Source organism: Phoca vitulina, unplaced genomic scaffold, assembly GCF_004348235.1.
Source record: "Phoca vitulina isolate PV1807 unplaced genomic scaffold, GSC_HSeal_1.0 scaffold15, whole genome shotgun sequence".
Lineage (NCBI taxonomy): Eukaryota > Metazoa > Chordata > Mammalia > Carnivora > Phocidae > Phoca > Phoca vitulina.
Genome location: NW_022589718.1, coordinates 25,674,662 through 25,698,281, shown reverse-complemented (window position 1 = coordinate 25,698,281; position 23,620 = coordinate 25,674,662). Strand labels below are relative to the sequence as shown.

The 23,620-nt window shown below is 47.7% G+C and overlaps 1 protein-coding gene across 5 annotated transcripts in view; it reads right to left on the bottom strand.

The window, feature by feature from the left end:
* Nucleotides 1-401: 401 nt before the first annotated feature.
* IRF2 (interferon regulatory factor 2) overlaps nucleotides 402-23,620 on the bottom strand; it is a 79,673-nt gene continuing 56,454 nt past the window's right edge. For 4 of the 5 annotated variants that reach the window (XM_032413665.1, XM_032413667.1, XM_032413666.1 and 1 more), the window contains exons 6-9: nucleotides 21,227-21,344; nucleotides 9,902-10,066; nucleotides 2,655-2,701; nucleotides 402-1,375 (exon numbers count right to left, since the gene is read on the bottom strand). In XM_032413665.1, coding sequence (XP_032269556.1) covers nucleotides 1,067-1,375; nucleotides 2,655-2,701; nucleotides 9,902-10,066; nucleotides 21,227-21,344 — 639 coding nt within the window. In that variant the 3' untranslated portion in view covers nucleotides 402-1,066. The remainder of the gene's footprint in view (nucleotides 1,376-2,654; nucleotides 2,702-9,901; nucleotides 10,067-21,226; nucleotides 21,345-23,620) is intronic. The other variant, XM_032413669.1, reaches the window with a different exon arrangement.

Genomic DNA, 23,620 nt, shown 5'->3' with positions numbered 1-23,620 from the left:
CAAAGTCAGGCATGATGCCCATTAAAAATTTAACTATATATCATATTCATTTATTATCAATCCACAGGATAATTTGATTGCTACATGAGCTCATAAAAGCTTTTTCACCTTTACAAAATTAAAAAAAATGTGCCACAAGGATGTAATAACAACTGCTGATAAACAAGAAAAGGAATCTTAAAATTATAAATTTGCTGTAGAAAAGATAAAAAACAATTATATTTTCTTTAGAATTTTACCTTGAATAAAATATTCCCCTGTATAAAAAATAAAAAAGCTTGCTCTGGTTAGAATTAGAATATTTTTGTCTTCAAATCTGGGAATTTGCATATCTCCATGATAGTTTTCCTTTGTACCGCGTGGCATTCAAGCACAGCAGATTAGATTTTCTTTTTTCTTTCTTTTTTTTTTTTTAAAGCAGTCTTAAAAATGGGACATCTGTGGAGAAGTTCATTTTCTTCTTCTCCTCAGGGATGTGGAACACAGCCTTTGCGGGGAGGAAAAGGAGGAAAGGAACTGGAAGGGATGGGCCGGGAAGCGGGACAAAGGGCCGCGAAGGGGTTGGTGGGGGGCGCTGAATGTGCTGAGAAATAGAGCAAGATCACAAGAAGAAGGTCTATCTGTAAGTGCTTTAAGATAAGGTGCAGAAGCAGACTGCAACGTCGCTAGTACTGCCCTATGTACATATTCACAAGAATAAAAAATTCCAGCTAGTTCACATTTTCTCATCCGTTCTGAGGCATCCACTCCACCATGCTGGCCTTGACCACAGGCAATGCAGCACCTCGCTGCCCGCGTGAGTGTTGGTCCTATGACGTCCTTGAACTTGAGGGAGCAGCCCTGGGAGATCCAGCAGGCTCTAGAGATACGCGTCTACCAATGGGCTGGAGTCCTGAGTTAAAAAGAAGCTCCAGTACTGGAGTTGGACACAGCAATCAATGTTCTATTGTCAAGGCTTTTTCCCTTAGATTTGTCTAAAACAGGTGTCAGAGAGAAAAAATAAAATACAAACAAACAACAAAACAAAGCCAAGAAATCCCAACAACCACCAGGGGAAGTCGAAGGCTTAACAGCTCTTGACACGGGCCTGGGTGATATCGGATGTTTTCTTGATGACGCTGGCCCGAGTCTCCCGGTCCGGCCGACTGCTGCTGGGCGCTGGGGTCACGGAGGGAGGGAGGGGCAGGTCTGGTAAAGTGGGCCACGAGCTGTTGTAAGGCACCGGACAGCTCTCCTCTTTGATGGTGACCTGGAGGTCAGGTTTGTTGGAAGTAACGAAGGTCGCCATGCTGGGCAGCAGGTAGGTGCTTCGCGTCCCCATGTTGCTGAGGTACTGTTTGCCTTCGATATTCCTCTTCCGCCAGTGTGGTCGTCCCTTTCAAAGAAAAGAATCAAGATATATATCTTTTTCTTTGCCTTCGATCGAATGGCTTAAAAAAAAAAAAAAAAAGATGCCTCCCCCTCCACCCCATTCCCACACGTTGGTGTGTTAACTGAGTTTCTGAAGAGGCGTGGAATGAATAGAATTAGCGACTCGACATCCCTCAACTGAGATCCACACCCAGCTGTTCACATCCCAAGCAACGGTTTCTCTTCCCTTTTCATCAATTCCCATTTGCTACCTCCCAGAAAAATAGCCAAAACTATTCTAGGAAGGCAGGAAAATAAGGCAGCAACTTGGTTTCTGGTTCCCCTCTCCTCCGGCCCCCCAGCCTGATCATGAGGTAGGTTTTAGGTCATCACGGCTGGTGTGTCATAGAGTCTTGCTTCCTCACTCACGGCCCAATCCAGCCTTTTGAGTCAATCTGTGCTTTCAGAGAAAGGGAAGTGAGGAACCCAGAAGGCGAGTGCCTTTCCACTGCTTTCAAACGGGTACAGCATAGCGCTCCAGCGTGCCAAGCAAATAGGGGGTCTCGGGGGTGGCTTCACTCAAAGAAGGCGATAGAATTTCTGACCTTGAAGAAACAGGGTTGGAATGTCTGTGAGCATCTACACTTCCTGTCTTTTCAGAGTTCCTGGACTCCACTTGAAGTGTTTAGTACACTGGGAAATCACGAACTGAAACAACCATTAGTCAGTCAGTCGCTCTCTCTTTCTCTCTCAAACAGACACAAAGCCGGAGGTTACAGCCATTTCCTGCCATTGTGGGAGCCCAGCCTGGAGCAGACTGAACACACACCTAGCCCCTGGGCCCGGACCACAGAGGGAGGGGACTCCAGGTAACCGTGGAGATTCTTTGGCTTAGCACTTTCTGACGGTGACTTCCGGTCACTGCTTTTGGCCACTTGGCCCTTCTGTTTCTGCTGGTGGATTAGGACGTGTGCAGTGGTGAGAATATCAACAATTCCTGGCCTCCACCTCGGTCGCCATTTCCTGCCGTCCGAGCCTCTTTTTCTAATGGGAACACCTTACTCTTTCCTCGCATTCAGCTCCCAAAGCTTAAATCTATACTTCAAAATCCAAAAGTACCGTAAATTTTCATGTTATGTATATTGGATCACACACACACACACACACACACACACACAAAGTCCTCCAGCAGAACTTCTGATCAGGCTTGGAGAAACGTAACTAGCAGCAAGGAACCCGAAGTGCTGGTGGGGAAGGCTCTCCCACAGCGTCTGTTGGAGCCGAGTGGCGGCCGCCATGCTTACCTCGACGCTCTCTTCATCACTGGGCACACTATCGGTAGTTTCGCTTTCTGTTCACAGAGAGAAAAACACAGGGCCATCATTCCTGCCACTCCAACTGTGGTGAAGCTCAGGCAGTGTTTAAAAAATATATCAGCATTTCTTTTTTTCAAAGGAGAAATGGGTCAGTGAACTCATGATCGTCACCCTCGTTGTGAGGCTTAATAAACACTTGTACTTGGGAGATGCTAGAGTGGATTTTATTTCTCTGATTTTGGCCCTTCAGCCAAGAGTCAGGGGGTAGCTCCCTCTCCAAGGGCAGGCTATGTTTTCTCATGGCCGCTACCTCCCAGGAGTGGGGTGTTGGCCCCACGGTGCCAATCTGCTCTCTGCTCCCCGGGACCTCTGCTCACTCCTGCACCCACGTCACCCTCTTTCCTCAGGACTGCTCTATCCACACACCCCACTCATGCTTTCTTCCAATCCCTGTCGATTAGTTCATTTCAGTCCCAACTCAGAGCCTTCCTGGATCACCCCCACCTACTCGGATCCCTCCTTTACCTCATATCCCTTTCATACTTATATCTTGGGTTTATAAAGTTGCATCTTCCACCCGGGTTACTGTGGTGGACAGATTCTAGGGTGGCTCCCATGATCCTCATCTCCTGGTGTTTACTTGCTGGTTGGGACTCCCTCCTCTGCAATGTAGCTGGGACCTGCGACTTGATTTGAAGCAACAGAACACCGTGAGCGATGGGATGTACGTGACTATGTCAAGTAAGATCGAATCCTGTCTCGTGAGGAGACTTTCTCCCTTGCTGGCTTTGAGGAAACAAGGAGCCATGTTGGGAAGATTTGCATGACAAAAAAACTAAGAGCTGCTTCTGGCCAACAGCCAGCAAGAAACTGAGGCTCTCAGTCTGACAACCCGCAAACAACTGCATTCCACCCCAAATCCTGTGAGCTTAGACGTGGACCTCCTCCCCGACATCCCGCCCTCAGACGAGCTAGCAGCCCTGGACCATACCTTGACCACAGGTCTGTGAAGGCAATATGCTGAGCAGAGAACGCAACTAAGCCATGCCTGCACTCCTGACCCTCAGAAACTTGGGCGAGGAGGGGATAACAAATGTGTGTTGTCTTAAACTACTAAGGTTTGTGGTTATGTTGTGATGCAGCAATAGACAACTAATTCGCTTACCATCCTGACTCAGTCTGCCAGCTTCGAGACACAGAGCAGGTTCCCTAACTTCACAGAGTGTAGTTTCCTCATCTGTGAGACGGGAGTATTGACTCTTCCCAAGAGGATTAAGTGATGAATCAGTGAGAGGATGTGTGGGAAAAGGCCTAGCACAGGGCCTGGCCCACAGCGTACACTCAATAAATGATAGCACACCTTTGTCCTGAGCTCATCGGCCTTGCTCAACAGTGGATTTGCACAACAGGCTAGATTAACAGAGTCTAAGTCAATAGCTAGCGATCACACATCACCTGTACGTATAATACAAGATTTTTTTAAGTGAAATATTTTTCATCTTTTTTAAATAAAAAATTGATGGTGTGCAGCTCTTCAGTGTCTATAGCATTGAGAAATGAAAGCACAGAGGGCAGAGAAATACACTGAGCCTTAGAGATCCCTGAGTCCGGGTCCTTCCTCTACAGACAAGGCCTAGAGAGAGCATCATGGGGAACGTTTATAGAGAGCCGGCACCTGGGCACGCAGGCCTTGTTTAGCCCCCGCAGAAATCTTCAGTGGGAAGCAGCTCCCATCGCCCCCTTTATGCAGAAGAGCTCAGGTGCTCTGGCACCTTCTACCTCTTTCCGCCCCAAACCTACGGAGTGGCTGACCTCCAGGCTCACATCTGGCTGGTGGCACAGCTGGGACCCGAGGCCTCCAGCCCAGACGGAGCCCTTTCGACCATGCGGAGCCGGAGCCCCCAGAGCAGAATCTCTATGACTTAAAGGTTAAAGAACAAATGGATAAACTGAGCCACAGGTTCATCCCTCCAACGACGAAAGCGAGAATGCTGACCACCCTGGGCCCGCCCCGGAGCCTTTCTCCAGGGATGTCTCCCCTCCCCCCCCCCCGGGGGGGCTGCCCAGGAGCAACCAGAGCACGAGCCTGGCCTCTCCTCTCCTCAGACCCAGCAGACTTCCCCACAGCATCCCCAGGAGTGAGCAACGGCCATCCGAAGAAGGCTTCGCCTGGGCTGACGACGACCTAGCTCAGGAGGCCCATGGGCCACAGCCGCCACGAGCAAAACAAGTTAAAAAGCCTGCTCGCAGAACCCTCGTGCTGGCGCGGTATCCCAGGGAGGCAGGGATCGGTAGGGCCCCTCCCAAGAAGAATGAGGAACAGAGATGTTGAGAAACCTGCCAAAGCTGTGGCCTGAGTCAGCACAGAGGAGAGAAAACACAACTGCACATCTGACTCCGGGCTCCGGGCGCTGCTTCCCCGCAGGGAGAGCTCCTGCAGCTCAGGCTGAAATTTCAAGATCCCCTTTCCATTTTTATGCTTAGCTTTCTCTCTGGGCTCTGAAGCCAGGGTTCCTCTTCCTCTCATACATGTCTAGACCCTCTTTGCTCCTAATTACCTTCCATCAATACCATCATCTTCTGTTCCTTTTCCTCTTCAAACAGAAACAAATACACGCCAGAGGCATGTGGGGCAGGGCGGGGGCGGGGGGGGGCGCAGCTGGAAATCCATGGAAATGAGCAGTTAACACCAAGGTTCTGGGATCCTGCCCCAACCCCAGCTGTGGGAGGGGGTGGAAGGCAGACCCTGGGCAGACTCCTTGGTAAGACCTCGCAGACTGTGAACGTGACCAGAATATTCACTGCCCTCGAGGACCCAGTTTTTTTTTGTTTTGTTTTGTTTTTTTAAGGATTTTATTTATTTATTTGACAGAGAGAGACACAGCGAGAGAGGGAACACAAGCAGGGGGAGTGGGAGAGGGAGAAGCAGGCTTCCTGCGGAGCAGGGAGCTCGATGCGGGGCTCGATCCCAGGACCCTGGGATCATGACCTGAGCCGAAGGCAGACGCTTAACGACTGAGCCACCCAGGCGTCCTGAGGACCCAGTTTTCAAAGCTTCAGGGAACCAGTCTGAGACAAGAGAAGACATACATGTTCTGAACTGACATTTTCAGCTAACGCAAATGTTCGTCGAGACAGTGGCTTCTAAATTAAGATCACCTGCTTCTGGAGTCACTCTAAAGGATCTCCGTATTAACAAGCTGATTAGCAAGCAAGCAAATTTCTAGTTTTTATTGCTTAAAAGAATGGCCCTGAGTCCCTTTCACCTAGGAGCACGAGATGCCTCAAGCTCCAGCCAGAGAACCCGAGACCCTTCTCTCCGGAGTAAGCTTGGCTCTCTCAGCTACCCCGACATCACTGGTTTGTTGGGTGCACACAGGCCCATCTTCCTCTGTTTCCTTGGTTTTCCTTCACTGTTGCCATTCTCAAGATCCCTTCCTATTATCACAAATGAGTTCATGGCAGCTGCTGCATTCAGATCAAGGCCACTGCCGAGTATCAGCCTGCACTCTTCTTTCATTTTCCCTTTTGAAGAATTTAGATTTGTTTTTTTATTGGTGGTGAATACAATGGAATAAAAAAAAAATCGGAGTTGCTTCACTAGCGTGGCGTGACTAAGCGGAAAGTATTTGCAGGGCATTACAGGTACATGAGTAGCTCATTTCAACACTGTGGTCCCAGTTTCCCTGAAAGTGACTGGTGGGAGGAATGGGGATCAACCCTGGGACGGGCTGATCTCAAAGATTCTTCTTCCAGAGGAGACACTAGCCTTAGCTTCACACGCCACTTCAGCCCAGTTTTTATTGTCCAACCACCCCGGGAACATTCTGGGGAGGGAGACAGGAGGCTTAATGTGCAAGTCTTTTTTTTTTTTGCATTCTGACATCCTGGTACGTTTTCTGGAAGACTCTTGTTCAACAAGTTTTACTAATAAGATTGACAAAGATTTCTTTCTCTCGATCCTTTCCTCAACTCACTAGAAAGCTCAATCAAAAGGTTCAAATCAGAGTCTTCTTCATTTCAAAGCACGGTTACCTTTGCCCCACCCAACAAAATGCAAGCCTGCTATGGTTTCCATGAGGACCCAAAGTCTTTATTGCCAGTTGCTGGTCAGATGCTGACAATCTCCATTCTCTCGGTTATAACCAATTAATCCTTTCTATTACACTCTTCTCCATCCTCTCGTCCAGTCCTCCACAAAATCCTACCATGGCTTTCTTTTACTAAATCCTCAATAACTTAGTAAAATCTTGGTGCCATACCTACATCAGGCAAGAGGCCACCATACAGAAGACCTTTAAATATAAAATGCCTGTCCTCCGGAGTTTCCCAAGGTTCGGCTCTGGGATATCTCTCTGCATGATGAAAGTTCTAAGAATCCAACAAGAAATTTATATTGTCTTAAAACATCCCATGCAAGTACATCCACTCAAGGAAACCTCCTCTTTTCTTGCTCACCACAAAATGATTTAGACCACAGAGAAGATGGACTTGCAAAACGGACTGTGGTTATACTTCAATGATCAGTAAGGGTAAAAAAAAAAAAATCACAAACAACAACCTCCAAATACCAGTTTCCTAAGCAAGTGAATGAAATGGTGAGAGGAAGTTGAAATTCAATTGAATTTCAGCCCAAACAAAGGAACCTGATCACAAAAAAAAAAACAAAAAAACAAAAAACAAAACCAGACAAGCAGCTTATTCTATTGGGGAACATAAAGTAAGAAGGGTAATGAACTCAAAAGCTGCCTTTCCCAGCAGAATGCTATAAAATTCCTTGACTGAAAGACCTCAACCAGCCACGGTCCCTAACAGGTAAATTTCGGGTCTGTAAGCTCTGGAAAATTGGCAGTGATGAAACGTCTTGGCTCCAGCCAATGAGCCTCCCTCCAAATGGTTCTGGAGAATTCAGACAATGAAAACAAGGGAGAGAACCAAAGGCCAGACTGAAGAACCAGCCTCCAACCACAGTCCCCCTGCCTGTCAGCCTGGCACTGCGATCCTTCTTTGCAAATCTATGCAAATGTCCTGAAAAGGGTAATGAAATTTCCGTCTCTCTCTGCATGGATCAGCTGTTCTTGGGATTCTTCTGCCAAGGCAAGATGCCACCGAGGGCAGAACAGCGACGACATCTTTGTGGAAGCCTCGAGAAGGCTTCAGAAAGGCTTCAAGAGATAAACAGAGAAGTTTATTCTGAGGCTCCAAGCCTTAAAAAAATTAAAACAGCTATATGCAGCAGCATGATGTAGAAGAAAGTCACACGTTTTCAGCCATAGCTGTGTAAATATATGCAAAGTAGCCTGGTGTTATCTCAACTGTAAAATTAAGGCATAAACACGCTGCTCTGCCTCCTTTGGTGGGTCCTGGAGGTCAGGGATGTGGGTGCGTTCTGCACCCCAGAGCCCTGTGCATGTGTCCAGGGCAGCGTTACTGGGGAAGGGTTGAGCCCGGGCTGCTGGAACCAGCGACACGAAGGTGGAACCACTGTTCTTCCCCAGACACACTGCCTTACCCACACTGGCCTTAGGTTCCTAATTTTTAAAGAGGGAATAACAATGATACCCAGGCTGACAGGGCGATTCTCCTGACAATGAAGCAAGTCAGCTGCTTCCAAGCATGGAGCACAGTTCCCAGGGCACCACAAACATGCAGCAAATATTAATTATTATCACTGGGGCCTGGCAAAGACCACCAAGGATCTCGCACAGGTAGGGGCTCAAAACATGATGACAAAACAACCCATGAGCAGCTTAGCCTCTTTGACTGATTGCAAGCTTCTTGTAGCCAAGGTTCACTCTCACGTTCCTTCTACGTTCCTGGCATAGAAGAAAGTCAGGATCTCGAGGACCTTAGGTGAAATCAGCCCATCACAAAAGGACAAGCACGGTACGATTCCACTCCCGTGAGTTACCTAGAGCAGCCAAATTCACGGAGGTAGAAAGAGCGGGGCGGTTGCCAGGGGCTGGGGGTAGGAGGGGGAGGGGAATTGGTGTTTCTCAAGGACAGAGTTTTAGTTTTGCAAGATGAGAAAGTTCTGGAGCCGGATGGTGGTGACGGCTGCCTAACAAGGCGAATGCACTCATTGCTGCCAAAATGTGCACTTAAAAATAGCAAAAATGGCCAATTCTGGGCTATGTCCATTTCACCACAATTTGAAAACATAAGCTAAAAATATAGAAAGCTGGTGTCCAGAAAATAGAAGGTTAGGTCCGTGGCTGACAGTTCACAAAGAACCTGTCCTTTGAACCAACTAATTCTAATTCTGACTGTGTGCCAGCCACTGGGGCGGCCCCCTAACTGGAGGACACTGGGGGCACATCAAGGACACTAGAAAGATTCCTGAACGGGTATTAGAGCTGACGGTAGCTCCTCGGGATAGGGCCTCTGCTTTCTATTTTTAATGTCTGCAAGCAATAACATTGACTCAGAATTTATATTTCTAATTATAAATGAGTCCCCTGAAAATTAAGCAGAGATCATGGGAGAGCATAAAACGATAAAATGATGGTAGACAAGGGAGCCCCCACTTTGTGCTGTAAAGATGGAAGAACCACGCAAATCTGTTCTAATCCTAGGACTGTCTGGGTCAATTCCTGGGTCGTTACATGGTCCTTCCCTAGGGAATCATATCCGGGCTCAGGCACCTGGCCTGATGAGAAGCTGCACTGAATTGAAAGAGACGGGGAAAATAAGTGGAAACAAGTAAACATGGTGGGTTGGAATGAGGCTCCGGGTCTCAAGGCTGAGTTGAAGTTGTGACCCAAACACTCACTGGCCATGTGACCTAGGACATGTGCCTTCACTTCCAAAAATTCTGAAGGAGCTGGAAGGAATGGTCTTCGAGGTTCCATCCAGCTTGGTCAAACTCAGATTCCATTGAAAGCACCCTTCCGGATTTCTGATAACTTATGCAAATAAAATAGACTTCGATGAACTACTTCTCCAAAGAAATATTGTTAGTCATGCACGAAAATAGACTTCGATGAACTACTTCTCCAAAGAAATATTGTTAGTCATGCACGAAAACGTTATGGGTGATCAAGTCAAGAAATGCTGTGGCCATGTCTTCTGAGAACACAAGTACCCAAGAAGATGTCCGTGGGGAAAATAAAGCAAGAATAATTCCTAGGACGGAGGAGAGGCTCTTTGCTGTGCAGTGAAGCAGGTGGCCCCACACTGAGGGACTGCCCCCCCCATCCTTGCTCAGCTCCAAAGGTTCCCACCTACCCTCTTACCTGCATAGGAAGACACGGGGGAAATCTGCAGAGGGTAGAGCTCACTCATGTTGACCGGCTGTTCGTCACTCTCAGTGGTCACCTCTACAACTTGGCAGATGTCCGGAGGGTTAGTGACAATCTCTTGATCCTCGATGTTGCTGTCCAGATGGGACTGTCCTACAACTTCAAAGACAAGACAGCCATCATGCACCGATGCGTGACTCACCGTTCTAGCATGCACTCTCAAGAAAGACAACATTTCCCAAAAGAGTTGAAGAGTCAGGAATCAGATTCTCAGTCACCACATGTCATCGGCCGTGAAACTGAAGAATGGCCTTAGCTTTGGGTTAATGTCTCCAGAGAAGCAGCTTTGCCAGGAACCTGGCCCCCCAAGGCTATTTCCAGCATGCTGGCCAATGGTGCTTACATGTGGCAATGTCCCAAACTCAATCTACTCATAGCCAAGCCTGCAGGACCAGAGGCTGCATCCAGAGCTAGCCCCAGGGCCACACAGACAGTGCTTTGAACTTGACCCATTTCTGTCCTCTGCTCTTGAGCTGAAGGAAGCTGCTGTGCTGTTTTCCAGGTCCTGGGTCCAGAGAGACATAATCAAATCTTACTAAGGAGAAAGGACCACCAAAATCCACTCCATTGTATCATTTCCAGCTCTGGGGGCTCTGTTCATGCTCCCAGCCCTTTCCTACCCTCCAGGCAACGTGACCACGGGAGGAAATATCAGAACAACGGGACAGAATGCTTTCCCAAGCCTCACACAGATTTGCCACACCAGCTCCCCAGGACACCAAGAAGATGAATTCCCACCACCCTGGTTCTGAATCCTGCCTCAACTTTTTGTTAATTAAGCTTTTTAGTTCGAGTTCGTTGTAGATTCACATACAGTTGGAAGAAATAATAGACACAGATCCCGGGTGCCCTTTACCCAGTTTCCCCCAATGGAAACATCTTGGAAAACTCCAGCACGCTATCAGGATACTGACACTGATAACATTCCACACTTCTTGTTGATCTTCCCAGTCTCACTTGTCCTCCTCTGTGTGCGTGTATATGTGTGTGGCATTAGTTTTATGCAACTGTATGTCATCTCATGTGTTCATCTCATGTGTTCACCATATGTCATGTCATGTGTTCACCATATGTCATGTCATGTGTTCACTAGCATAGTCAAAATACAAAACAGGTCCATCATCACAAGCACCTCCTATACCCACCTCCCGTTAGCCTCTCCTCCCCACCATTTCTAACCCCTGACATCCACTCCTCTGTTCCCCAGTTCTGTAATTTTTGTCCTTTCAAAGATGTTTCATGAACGAGCTCACACAGTAACCTTGTGAGGGGAACTTTTTTCACTCAGCATAATTCCCTGGAGATTCGTCCACGCTGCTGTGTGGTATATGTCCATGGCTGGTTCCTTTCCACTGCTGAGTAATACTCCCTGGTGTGGGTATACCACAGTCTGTTTAACTATTCATCCACTGAAGGACTTCTGGGTTGTTTCTGTTCTTTGGCTGTTACACACAAGGCTGCCAAGAAGAGTTGGGTACAGGTTTTGTATGAATGCAAGTTTCCGTTTCCCTGGGATAAACGCCCAAGAGTGCAATTGCTGGATCACATGGTAACTTCATGTTCCATTTTACAAGAAACTGCCGAACTATCGCTTGGCGTGGCATTCCCAGCAATGTATGGACGACCTAATTCAGGCACATTCTCACCAGCTTTTGGTGTTGTCGCTATTTTCCTACTTCAGCCACTCAGAAAGGCGTGTACTGGTATCTCATTGTGGTTTTAATCTGAATGCTCCTAATGCCCTCCCCTACTTTTAAACAGAACTGACCTTAGACTTCTGTTGGCAATTGACTGAAATATCCCTGAAAACTGGCATCGATAAAGAAATGGAAACAACAAAGGAATAACAATGTTTTCCCAAGGGCCTCAAAATATTTTGCCACCATAATCAACGTTTTACTCATGCCTGTGTATGTTACTTTAACATTTCCGCCCAGGAGAATGACAGGCAAGCCATCCTAATCCTTTTATCAATTAAGAAGCGCAGGCACAGAGAGGTAGATTAATTTCCCCAAAGTCACACAGTTCAGGTTCTGTGCAGGGCTCCCCATCCCTCACATTTTCTCGACCATCAGTTTAGGCAAAAAGGCCATCGCGTCCCGATCTTCTTGAGAAGTTTGCCACCATGGGCAAGTTCTTGTCTTAACTGCTCGGCATTTTAATTGCTCCAGTATTTTTGTTTATAAATGAGTTCCTGTTTTAATTACTTTTTGGAGAGAGATGAAATGACAAGCACGAGGTAGAGAAAACATGACCTGATTCTATTCAGAGAAGGCTTGAGAGGGGAGTGAGAATTCTCGAGTTCTGGAATGAAGAGAGGGAAGGCACCCAAGAGGCTGGGGGAAGGAGATGTGGGGATGTGATAACCATCCAGAAAGCCACAGCATTCAGAGAGGAAGGGAAACGGAATGTTGTTTAGGTTCTCCTGGAGGGGATAAAATTAAAGAAGAGGAAGGCAGGCTATATATGGCAGGCAGACTCCCAAATTCTTATTTTATCCTTTGGACTATCCTATTTGAGCATGAAGAGCATCAATTATGCCTTTCACCAGACACAGACTGAGCGCCGACACTGACCTCTCTCAAGTCTCTTCTGCCTCTTCTCCCACGGAAGATAAAATGGCAGGAAAACAAGATTTCCCAAATCCTAAAAGCCGTTGGCAGATAGAAACCAAACGGGGCGCGCGCGCACATGCACATGCGTGTGTCTGAGGAGGGGCTGCCTGTAAGCGATACCCTCCCTGCCCACTAAGGCAGTTAAGGTCTTCTATAAATTCGATTTAAATCAAAGCCACTCTAACTTCCAGTACTCCAAAGTTCAATTCTCTCTTGCCCTGTCGTTCCAAGTAGACAGCAAGTGAGCTGGGAGCACACACGATGGCAGCAGCTCAAGTGTCTTCCTGTCCCAACAGCCCCTTGCTCTGACCAGGAATTCTCCCCCTCGCTGCTTTTCCCCCACAATGCCCAGCTCAGTCGGTCATTCAACGCACGGAAGATTTACTGAGCACCTACTTTGTAAGAGACGTTGTTGTCAAGCACGAGGAGGGGCAGAGCACAATCAATCCAGTCAAGGGCCTGGTTTGTGAGAACTCTGGGAGGGCTCCGGGCCAGCACAGGATGCTCTAGAGGTTAAGTTTAGGACAGTTGTGAAAAGAAAAAGAAGGGAAGGGGGCCGGGGAGAGGCCACATGAAAAGAGTTGAGAAAGTGGAGTATTTTTTTCCAGTCCGAGGAATCAAAGGCTTCATTGAGGCAGTAACACATGGGTTGGAAGGGGAGGGTGAGCAAGAGGCAGTATTCAGAATGCCTCTGTCTTTCTGAGCCTTCTCCTGGCCACCCCAGAACAGACGGTCCTCTCCTTCCAGAGCGTCTCCCCCTCACTGTCCCCACTGCTCGGCCGAAACTACAACGTGACACAACCTTGTTCCACTTCCTGGCTTTCTGCCTCATATCGCAAGTTAATTCTATATATCTCCCTTTAACTTTTGATTTGTGTGCCTCCTGTCCCAACCAAGTGGTGGCTCCTGAGTTGAGAACTGGGATTAGAACCCCCTGTAACAAATCCCAGCACAGGCTCATGGCTTACGCCCGCGGGCAGCTCCATGAAGCTCTGCTAAACAAACCGAGTGGACAGACCGAGGCCCACCGACCACAGCCAGAGTCCCGCAGGAGATCACGACCACTTGGAAACACTGTGTGTGACAGTGAATGCTTCCTAGCAAATTTCAAGACTTCTGGCAAGGGGGCTTTTCAGAACCTAGATGAAGTGATGGAGAAAGAGGGGGCCGTAGCTGCCCGAAGCTGGGGGTAAAGGGGGGAAATGTTTGGGGTTGATAAAATGTCCTGGGTCTTGAATATAGTGGTGGTTGCACAGAACTGTACACCAAAAGGGGTTCATTTTACACTATTTCACTTAACATCTGAACATCACTGGGGGCCCAACTCACAAGCTGCAAGCCCAAAGGAGAAGCAAGGAATTCCCAACGTCTGAGATGCTCTCTGGATGCACTTTAGGCATTAGCCCCAATCAACTGACTGATCTCTCTCTCACTCATGAGTTCCCTGAACCACCAGCCTTTGTCCCAAGTGACAACATGGACAGTAACACTGACTCCTGACAGTCAAAAAGACACTCACCTAGCCAACTGTTAGCAATCTGCTACAGCAAATCAAGTCAGAAGTGATACCATGCGGGGCGCCCGGGGGGCTCAGTTGGTTAAGCGTCTGCTTAAGTTCAAGTTCAAAAACAAATATAAAAGAGGTCGGCAGGGACCAGGTAGCAGGACTCTTGGGACACGAGAGAGACTCGGATCTTTGATCTAGGGGCAATGGCTCAGGTCATGACTTCGGAGTCCTGGGATCGAGCCCCGCATCGGGCTCCCTGCTCAGCGGGGAGTCTGCTTCTCCCTCTGCCTCTGCCTGCCGCCCCCCTGCTTGTGCTCTCTTTCTCTCTCCCTCCTTCTCAAATAAATAAATAAAATCTTAAAAAAAGGGCGCCTGGGTGGCTCAGTTGGTTAAGCGACTGCCTTCAGCTCAGGTCATGATCCTGGAGTCCCTGGATCGAGTCCCGCATCGGGCTCCCTGCTCAGCAAGGAGCCTGCTTCTCCCTCTGACCCTCCCCCATCTCATGTGCTCTCTCTCTCTCATTCTCTCTGTCTCAAATAAATAAATAAAATCTTTAAAAAAAAAAAAAATCTTAAAAAAAAAAATTGCCACCGTGTGGGGCACCCGAGTACCCTGACTGATAAATAATACTAACAAAACCAAACACTTCCTGAGCACTTACCTTTGCCTTTCGCACTCAGCCCTGACCTCCCACCTGGAAGACTCCACGACGCCATGAGGAAGGTACAATTATCGTCCCCATTCTAGACATGAGGAAAGGCATCGTGGAGAGTTAAATATTAATTCAAGGTCAGACTGCCAGTAAGTGGCAGAACCAGGAATCAAATTCCACTCTCCCTGACCCCGAGGCTCAACTCAAATACTCTGCAGGGAGGTCTCCCCAACCGAAAGAGCTCATCAAGTTCCCACTGGGCTGCTCCTGGCTTTCTAAGCCCATCTGAGGATAAAAACTTAGGAATCTCACCTTACTGAGACTCTGGGCTCATAACCAGTAGTGAAACTGCTTTTCAGCAGCTCTATATTGGGTGCCAAGGAAATTCTCCAATGGTTAGAGGAGCTAGGAATCCACTAAGCTTCTCCAGCACATCAGGTCAGCCCATCAGGAAAAGAGTCACCCACAGGAATGTAATTTTATCTAGACCTAGTTGCTAAGAATTGCAACAATATTATTCATGGCTGCTTACTGATGAACCAGTTTGGTTCCTTAAAAGGTCATTCTAACTTTATTAACAATTGCTGACTTAATGTAGGCCTCCACCTGAGAAAGCAGTTGCCCCCATGCTTCCCAGAAAGCTCTTAAGAGCAGAGACTATTAGAAATGAAAACAAGGGGCTCTGGAAGGGGAGTGGGGTGGTCCTACCACTTTATAGCTAAAGGATGCTGGAAACCCAGAGAGGCCAGATAGACTGCCAAGGTCACCCAGGTGGCTGTAGGGTTGAGCATAAAGCTTATCAGCGGGCATAGAAAATCAGGCTATCCACAGTACTAGGGAGAGAAGTTTCTTCTTGATCCTATCCAAAAGTTCGAGAATTGAAATTGTTAATATTAGCACTGACGATGCAGCCCAGATGGAGGCTACCTTCCCTACTCAAATACATTTTAATATGATTTTGATAATATCATAATCATAATATTATTTTACCACCCTCTAACTACACAGTGATTTTTCTATTATGCTCATTTTGTGCTCCCAACAACCCTGGGAGGTAGGCAGGATCAGTATTATTATTATTTCCATTTTATATTTCAGGAAATCGAGTCTCAGAGAGGCTAGGGAGTTTGCCCAAGGTCATGTGGTAAGTAAAAAAAACTGGAGAAGTAGGTCTAGAACCTATGTCTTTTAACTTCTAATCTGTGTGCTTTTTATTTATTTGTTTTTAAATCAAATGCAGCCATGATTTGGGTGAGATGCCCAAGAGCCATGGTGGGAAAGACGGCAAAAGACGGTCACTGTGGGGTTCATGATTTCAGAGAATGGACTTGTGTCCTTGCATGGGCCAGATTGCCCCAGCTGCAGCCTGTGCCCACCTTGACAGGTTGCTGTAGGTCAGGGCCAAGCAAGAGTGTGACTGGGACAGTGCCATGTGCTACCGTAATGGGGAGCAAATTATCTGTCCCAATAAAATCTCGGTCCAGTTAATCAATACATCTCAAGGATCGATGGTCTGGGAGCAGAGATGTGGGTGAGACTTCTTGGGGTGGCAGCTTACACTTCTCAGCAGAGCTACCAAATGTCCATGTCTCTCTGTGCTGAGGACGAGCCCTCACGGCCGCTCCACAAGGGCAACATGCACAGCCCACTTTGCTTTCTGGAAGGATAGGCCCATAGAAGTCAAAATGTTCAGAATAATTCAAGTTCAAAAACAAATATAAAAGAGGTCGGCAGGGACCAGGTAGCAGGACTCTTGGGACACGAGAGAGACTCGGATCTTTGATCTAGGGGCAATGGTGACATGATGGTGAGACTGGCACTTAAAAAAAAAAAATCCCGGGGTGCCTGGGTGGCTCAGTCGTTAAGCGTCTGCCTTCAGCTCAGGTCATGATCCCAGGGTCCTGGGATCAAGCCCCACGTTGGGCTCCCTACTCATCAGGGAGTCTGCCTCTCCCTCTTTTTGCCCCTCCCACTGCTTGTGCTCTCTCTCTCTCTCTCAAATAAATAAATAAAATCTTTAAAAAAATTTAAAAAATTAAAAATTAAAAAAAAAAATCCCTCCATGTGGAGAATGAATGGGGAGGGGGCAGAATGGAAGGAGAGCCCTGGCAAGAGTGAAGGTGACTGGGAGTAGTATCAAAAAGAGAAAGAAGGGGCTGGATTTGAGAAATACGAGGGGAGACAGAAGGAGCTGATGGTTAATTATAAATGAGGTGGTGGCAAGGGAGAGGGGAGGGTGAGAAATATATAGCCTCATAAAAAAAGATGGCAGGCTTCTCGGGCAAATAAAAACTTCTCAAGGTTGAAAGGCAATAGCCAAACTACTACCAAGGCTCGTGTTGGCACATGGCAACTGAGAGAATCCCATGCAGTCTCACCTCTGTGACCAGGCTTCCCCAGGTCCGGTCCCCTGAAGAAAAATAAGGTGCACTCTCGGTTCTAGGTCTGGGTATATTGTGACATTTGGGTTTCACATCTCACATGGAGTTTCATATTACTCAGAGTTTTCTAGGAGTTCTGGTAAAATTGGATGCTTTGTCTCTGGACAGGCGAAGAGCTCAGCCCTCCCTGAAGAAGGCACGAGGCATGGCGTACAGCCCACGGAGAAGGAGCATGGAAGACCTTCACTCCCTCCCCCTAACGAGGGCGGGCCTTCCATCTAAAGATCCACCTCAAGCTATTATTTATCTTGTAGAGGGATTTTTTTTTTTTTTTTTTTTTTTTACATCTTAAGCACCAGGAAAAAGAGCAAAAAAGAAGAGTGAACAAAGGGGCTGGAAAAAGATGAAGACACAGTCCTACAGCCTAGCATCGCTTCTGGCCATCCGCAAATCGTTATGAATTCTGGGGTCAGAGGCAACCTTGAGTCATTACCACGAGGCCCTTGTGGTGACCCGAAGGTGGTCTCTACATTGTGAATCTGTTCTTTTTGCAACTGCAAGTCCTCCCTGGTGATACCTGAGTTTCTAAGCTTGTCTAAAAGAGCTACTCAAGCTTTACTTTTCAAGTCAGTCAAATTTGGAAGTCATTACCAAAAAAAAAAAAGTACATCCTATAAGGTGCATTGTGGGCAGACAAAATCCAAATTGCGTTATTTCCTAATGGCTATATGTCTAGTCACTAAGGATTGCTTGCTTGACTTGGGAATGATGAATAGCCTCCCTGTTCACAGCAATCTTTGCTTTCTTGAAGGGTGGGGTTACCTTTTATCGAGAAACACAATGGGGTCATAAAGCACTGCCTAGGCAAGTCAGACAGAGCGTCCACACCTGCAAACTTTTTACACTGGCCTGGAGATGGTTTCAATTCAGCTCAGCAAAAGCATGCTAACCTGGGCAAGACGCCAACAGGCTATTGTCAGAATAATTCAACATGTTGCTGGCGTCTTCCGCTTCCTCAAAACAGAAGTCACCATACGCAAAAAAGAATTCAATGCTAAAGAAAAGTAAAAATAAAAATAAGGAGTTTTCTTTTTTTTCTGCCAACCTTCAAAGCAAAGCCGGGTTAGGTCTTTGGGCGTGCTCACCTGGGCCATTTAATCATCCAGGAGAGACAGAACATTCGAAGACACATCTTAAGTGCTGAGACACCGCGCTCCTTTTTGGGGGTCTCAGTACAACTGGCTAAATCGGAAAGTGCCTTGAGCTGTTAAGGACAAGACGACGGCAAGGCCAGCGGCCAGCCCGCTGACAGCCACAAGTGTGTGCCTGTGTGTGCGTGTTCCTGCTGTATCATCCTTGGCAAGGATAAAAGTAAACCACAGCAGCCATCAAGCAAGAGTTCCCGGGTTGGGGCCACTGTTGTCCACTTACTGGATTCCCCGTTTCATCCGCTTACTGGATTCACTCACAATAGCCTCCACCCTGCCTGGAACAAAAAGGTACTGGGCGGCTGGCCTCTGCTGAATTAACTTACGGATTTTCAATCCATTTCCCTCGCTAAGAACTGAAAGACCATGTGAAAAACTGCTACAAAACACTCATTTCAGTTCCCAATTTAAATCTTATCCACATATATGCTTCTAAAAGCAGAAAGAAAAACACCTGGAAGCTTTCTTCTTGGTGCCTGAAGACAAAACTGGACTGAACTCCGGGCTCAGAGACACATGAACTGAAAGCAAGAAATGGTGTCATTTTTAAAAGGACGAGAGAGAATCTCTCAAATTCCACCATGGCCTTGGAGTCAGAATCCCTGTGTTTCTCACCTCTGTCCACAAATCACAGAGGCTAGGGATGGCTAATTAATGGTCACCGTGGGAGTGAAGACAAAAGCTCTATGAAGGGTTTAAAATCCAAGGTAGTGCTACTGTTAACAATGATCACAAATTACCCCCTTCTTTAAAATACTTGCATGGATCCACTTGGTGTATTATTATATACCTTTGTAAGGGCCACCAACTAATTAGAGATATTCAAACTCCTTTTATGCCCTCCGTTATCATTTTATTATTAGGCCAAGGAAGAGACTCATTTAATCCAGCAGGTGATTTTCTAACCAAACTGGGCATCCGTCTTTGCCCCGGAAGTAATGACCTATTAAATGAGCACCAACCCCAATAGCAGCAATCATACCAAAGGGCAAAGAACAATCAACCTGACAGAGAATTTACATGCCAAAGACTCAACCAGATGAGTTTAAAAAAAAAAAAAAGGTAAAGAACTCTGTACTACTGTGACTTTTGTTCGCCATTTTATCCGAGGCTGAAGTCACCTCATACATGAAGGAGAGCTCAGAACCAACCAGCTCACTCGACATGGCTGAATCTTAAGAAAAGGTGCCTGGAGTCTTGACAAACATTTTCTTTTCTCTTTCTTTTTTTTTTTTTACAGGGCTGAATGGGCAAGGCTTTCCAGAGGCTGCCCGCTGAGGAGAGGGAGACAGATGAGAACCCAGGAGGGGAGCGTTGGTCAGGCGAGGCCTCACTCCCCAGCGGAAGTGAGAAGACACTGTGTCTCTGAGACCTTTGCTACACTGAGGGGAGCGCGGCCTGGCAGCCATAGGCCCCCATCCTTCCCTCACACTGCCCTCTGCCAAAGCCCTCAGCGTTCAAGGGCGTCCCCTCGTACATCAGCCTACTTCCCAACTCCAAAACCCAGGGGAAGAGGGCCCGTGGCACTGACATTTGTAGCATCTGCGGCCTCCTGTCCATACTCAGCCGAGGGTCCGGAAGTGAAGGCATCTGGACAGGAGGTAGGCTCTCCTAGTTCTTCGTGATCTCCCTGGTTCTTACCAGCAACAGAAGCCCTGACAGTCTACAAAATGGAGGAAAGTTTAATGGACCACAAGGTGCCCGAGGGCAAAGCCTGGTTCTGGATTCTGGGGCTGGAGCTGGAAGACGAGCTCACTGCAGGGCCTCCACCATCCACTCAGCGCCGTGGCCCAGTGGGATCCGGCTGAGATGAAATTCACTCTGGTCCCCCTCCTGCCTAAAACCCTCCAAGGGGTTGGGTCTACATCGTGTGTGTGTGTAAAACAGTTGTGCACTTGACTGTCTCTCATACTTCAATTAAAAAAAATTTTTTTTTGAAACATATCCTCCAGCAGTTCAGGAATAAAACCCAATGTCCTTTCCCGTGGCCGGAAAAGTCCCCAGGACCCCACCTTCCATCCCTCTCTGACAGACCCTCGTGCCCTCTCCCCAGGGTCACCCCCACTCTGGACTTCCTTAGCCCTCCAAGGGGGTTCCTACGTGGGGGTCCACGTCTGGCAGTCCCGGGGCTCCCCCTCACCCACCCGCTTAGGAGGAAACGCCACTCCTTCCAGAAGTTTCCAGAAGCCTCCCATCTAAATCTGGCCCCAGATATTCTCCCTTGTTCTTTTCTTTGCAGCATTTTCCACACATGCTAGCACTGTAGTTACCTATGGCCAGATTTGTTTACTGTCTCCTTCCATGAACTAGGGACTGTCTCCTTCCATGGAACTAGGGATGGGGCCTGTCCTATTCCCCAACCTATTTCTAGCACTGAGTCTGGTCTGTGGAGGGTGCTCAAGAATCTTTGTGGAATCAAAACACGCCGTTTGGCCACAGGTCTCTGTGCCTCAGTTGCTTCATTTGTAAGATGAGCGCCACTTTTGTGGCAGGTTATGCCACCAACCAGGTTCTGAGAGGACCCGTGAGGACAGTCTTCCCTCTCCTTATTCCCCAGTTCAAAGAATAACACTTTTGTCCATGTGACCGCTTATTGAAAGATGGAGAACCGCTAATCATGAGCCACTGGGGGGAGAAAACCCATTTCATCTACTGGAGTCTCCTGGGAAGTCGCTCTTGGCCTATTTTCTTGAGGCTGACCCATCAAAAGTTCCTTTCTCTGATCCTCAAAGGCCTTTATTCTTCAGCCCTGAAACCTGGGGGCTGGAACTTTGCATGTTGAGATGGTTCCAAGACCTCCTCCCACTGACTATGTTATTTCAAATCACGTTTTACAAATTTTAGACCCCAGGGGGCTGCTTGTGTAGATAAAAAATGAGATGTCAAAACAGTTTACCTATGATGTTCACCGTACTATCCACTTCATTTTTTATAGCTGAAGTCAGGACGGCATACTCAGGAGAAAGATCACTTACTCCATTACTAAGCCCCAAAGATGACTCAACTGGTTCTTGCTAGGAAGAAGAAAAGAAAAAAGAATTGAGAACACTTCCTTTCCCCTCCTTTTTCTTAGCTTAAATTCTATCCTCTGTCTACTTTTATTTATTTATTTATTTTTACTGCTAGGGTCACGTTCATCCCCTGAATGCATTCCCTACTAATTTAAATCAGCCTGAAGCTAAAGCAGCACATTTCTGCACGGATAATATACTGCCAGGTATTTGCCTACTTTCATTTTCCTTTGAGGAAAGGGTAGGAGCACATCTGGTTTGCTTTTATGAAAGGCTTACACCTGTAGGCGGGAGTTTGGGGGTTCAGCAGGGCTGCATAACTGTCTGTGGAAAGAACCGTGTGCCTAGTTTCCAGTTCTTCCTTCTCCGAGGGAGGGAGTGCTCAGAAGGGTCAACTCCTGGCTTCCTAAGGAAGGACTCATGCCACTTCCTTTACAATGATTTCTGAGGAAAAGGTCTGCCTCCCCCACTGGGCCAAGAACAGGAAGCCAGGGGACTTTTCTCCCGAGGAGAATGATTTCTCCTCAGATAAGGTTTGCCCTGGACCCTGGCCACCTGAGCACCCGTCACTGGGTGGGAGGCCAGTAACACGGGCCAGACTGCGCAGAAGGCCACCTCCCCCGGTGGAGTCCAGCTGGGCAATCCCACGCCCATGGCTTCACACAAATGTCTTTCGAGTGTCTGAATGTCCCAAATAGGCCGAGAGGCTCCTCGTTCATACTAATGAAACGATGCATCAAGTTCCTCGTCCTTAGTGTAGCTCTCACTTCTGCTTTATTCAAGAGCCCTGGAACCCTCCAACCTCTGAGAGAGCCAACCGACTTTGGGGGAGCCAGTCCTGAGGTACACATTGACTTTCAGCATGTTGATGAGAGCTTTTCCTCAAGGTAAGATTGCATCTGCGTCTAGGATAGCAATCGAGTCAGACAAAAAAAGCCACACAGGACAGCTCCTTTGGGAAACCAAGATGGAGAGTGGGGGCAGAAAGAACACAAGATGGGAGCAGAAGATCATTAGAGGTAGGTATGCCTGTGCTTTGAAAAATCCAGAGTGGTGGGCATCTCTAAGGCATGCGGGGTGTTCTTATCAGTTTATTTATGTGCTACTTGGAATCAGTGATGAGCACCCCCCCACACACCCAAAATCTTAGGGAAGCCACATAGGGAAGGAGGGGGAAATTACCTCCTCCATGATCCCAACCTGGCAAACTCCCATCATGATAACGAACTGTAACTTGGGAGACATCACTTCAGTATACAGCTCAGTCCTAAAAAAGTCCCACATGCATGCTGACAAGAGGCACCAAAGGGCAAACGGGGGAGGGGCCCAGGGCCCAGGCCAGCCGCCCTGGGCGGAGTCTTTACTCCTTTCTCCTGCAGCACCTTGCATTTCCCCCTTTTAGGAGGTCTTTCTGGGGAAAAGTCGCTTGCCTGTGACTTGAGTCTCCAACCTTTCTCCTCTTCCCCCATGCCTGTGGTCGGTGTGGCCGCCACTCCAGCCACGGCCTCAGGCTCCAGGCTCCTGCGGGGCTGGTACGACAAGCCTGTTGTCTGTCACGCTTTGCAGTCATGCAGGGGCTGGAGCCTGGCTCCTCCACCTCAGGCTGGATGCAGGACCTGATTTAACCCTCTTGGAGCCTCTTCCAGGGCTCTGCAGACAGCGATAAACTGAGGACGGCCATGGACCCACCTCCCAGGGATGGCATGAAGATTAAATGAGATAAATAGGCACCTGGCACTTACCACCAAGTTAACGCTTCCCATTAGCCAAGCATAAATAAATAAGGCCAATAAAACTGCTCTCAGGTACAATGACCTGTCCTCAGGTCCCGTCCCCCAACCCCACACGGTGACATCCAACAGGGAGGAAGGACTGCACTGTCCCTCTTGAAAACATGATTGTCCATCGTTATTATAATTCTCTGCCTTCTCGTGGCACCAGTCTCTCTCGCTGCCTACTCGAGGGCTCCTTTTCCATGTCTCCCTCCGTCCCCCCGTCATGCCCCCCATTTCATTCTGCCACTTCCTTTTCCTTGACTGCCCAAAAAGAACCACCTACAGAACATCTGAAGGAATTATGAAAAGACTTGCTAACCAGTATGGGTTTCTTTTGTTGTCAAGTTTGTTTTTTTTTTTTTTTTTAACTCATTCTGCTTCTAGGTTTCTGATAAAAGTAATGAGGCAGTCAGACTTGCATATATTTAAAAACCTAAATTATTCTGATCTCAACTGAAGGCCTCTAAGTGTTTCACATGATCTACCATTTAATTAGTGGCAAGT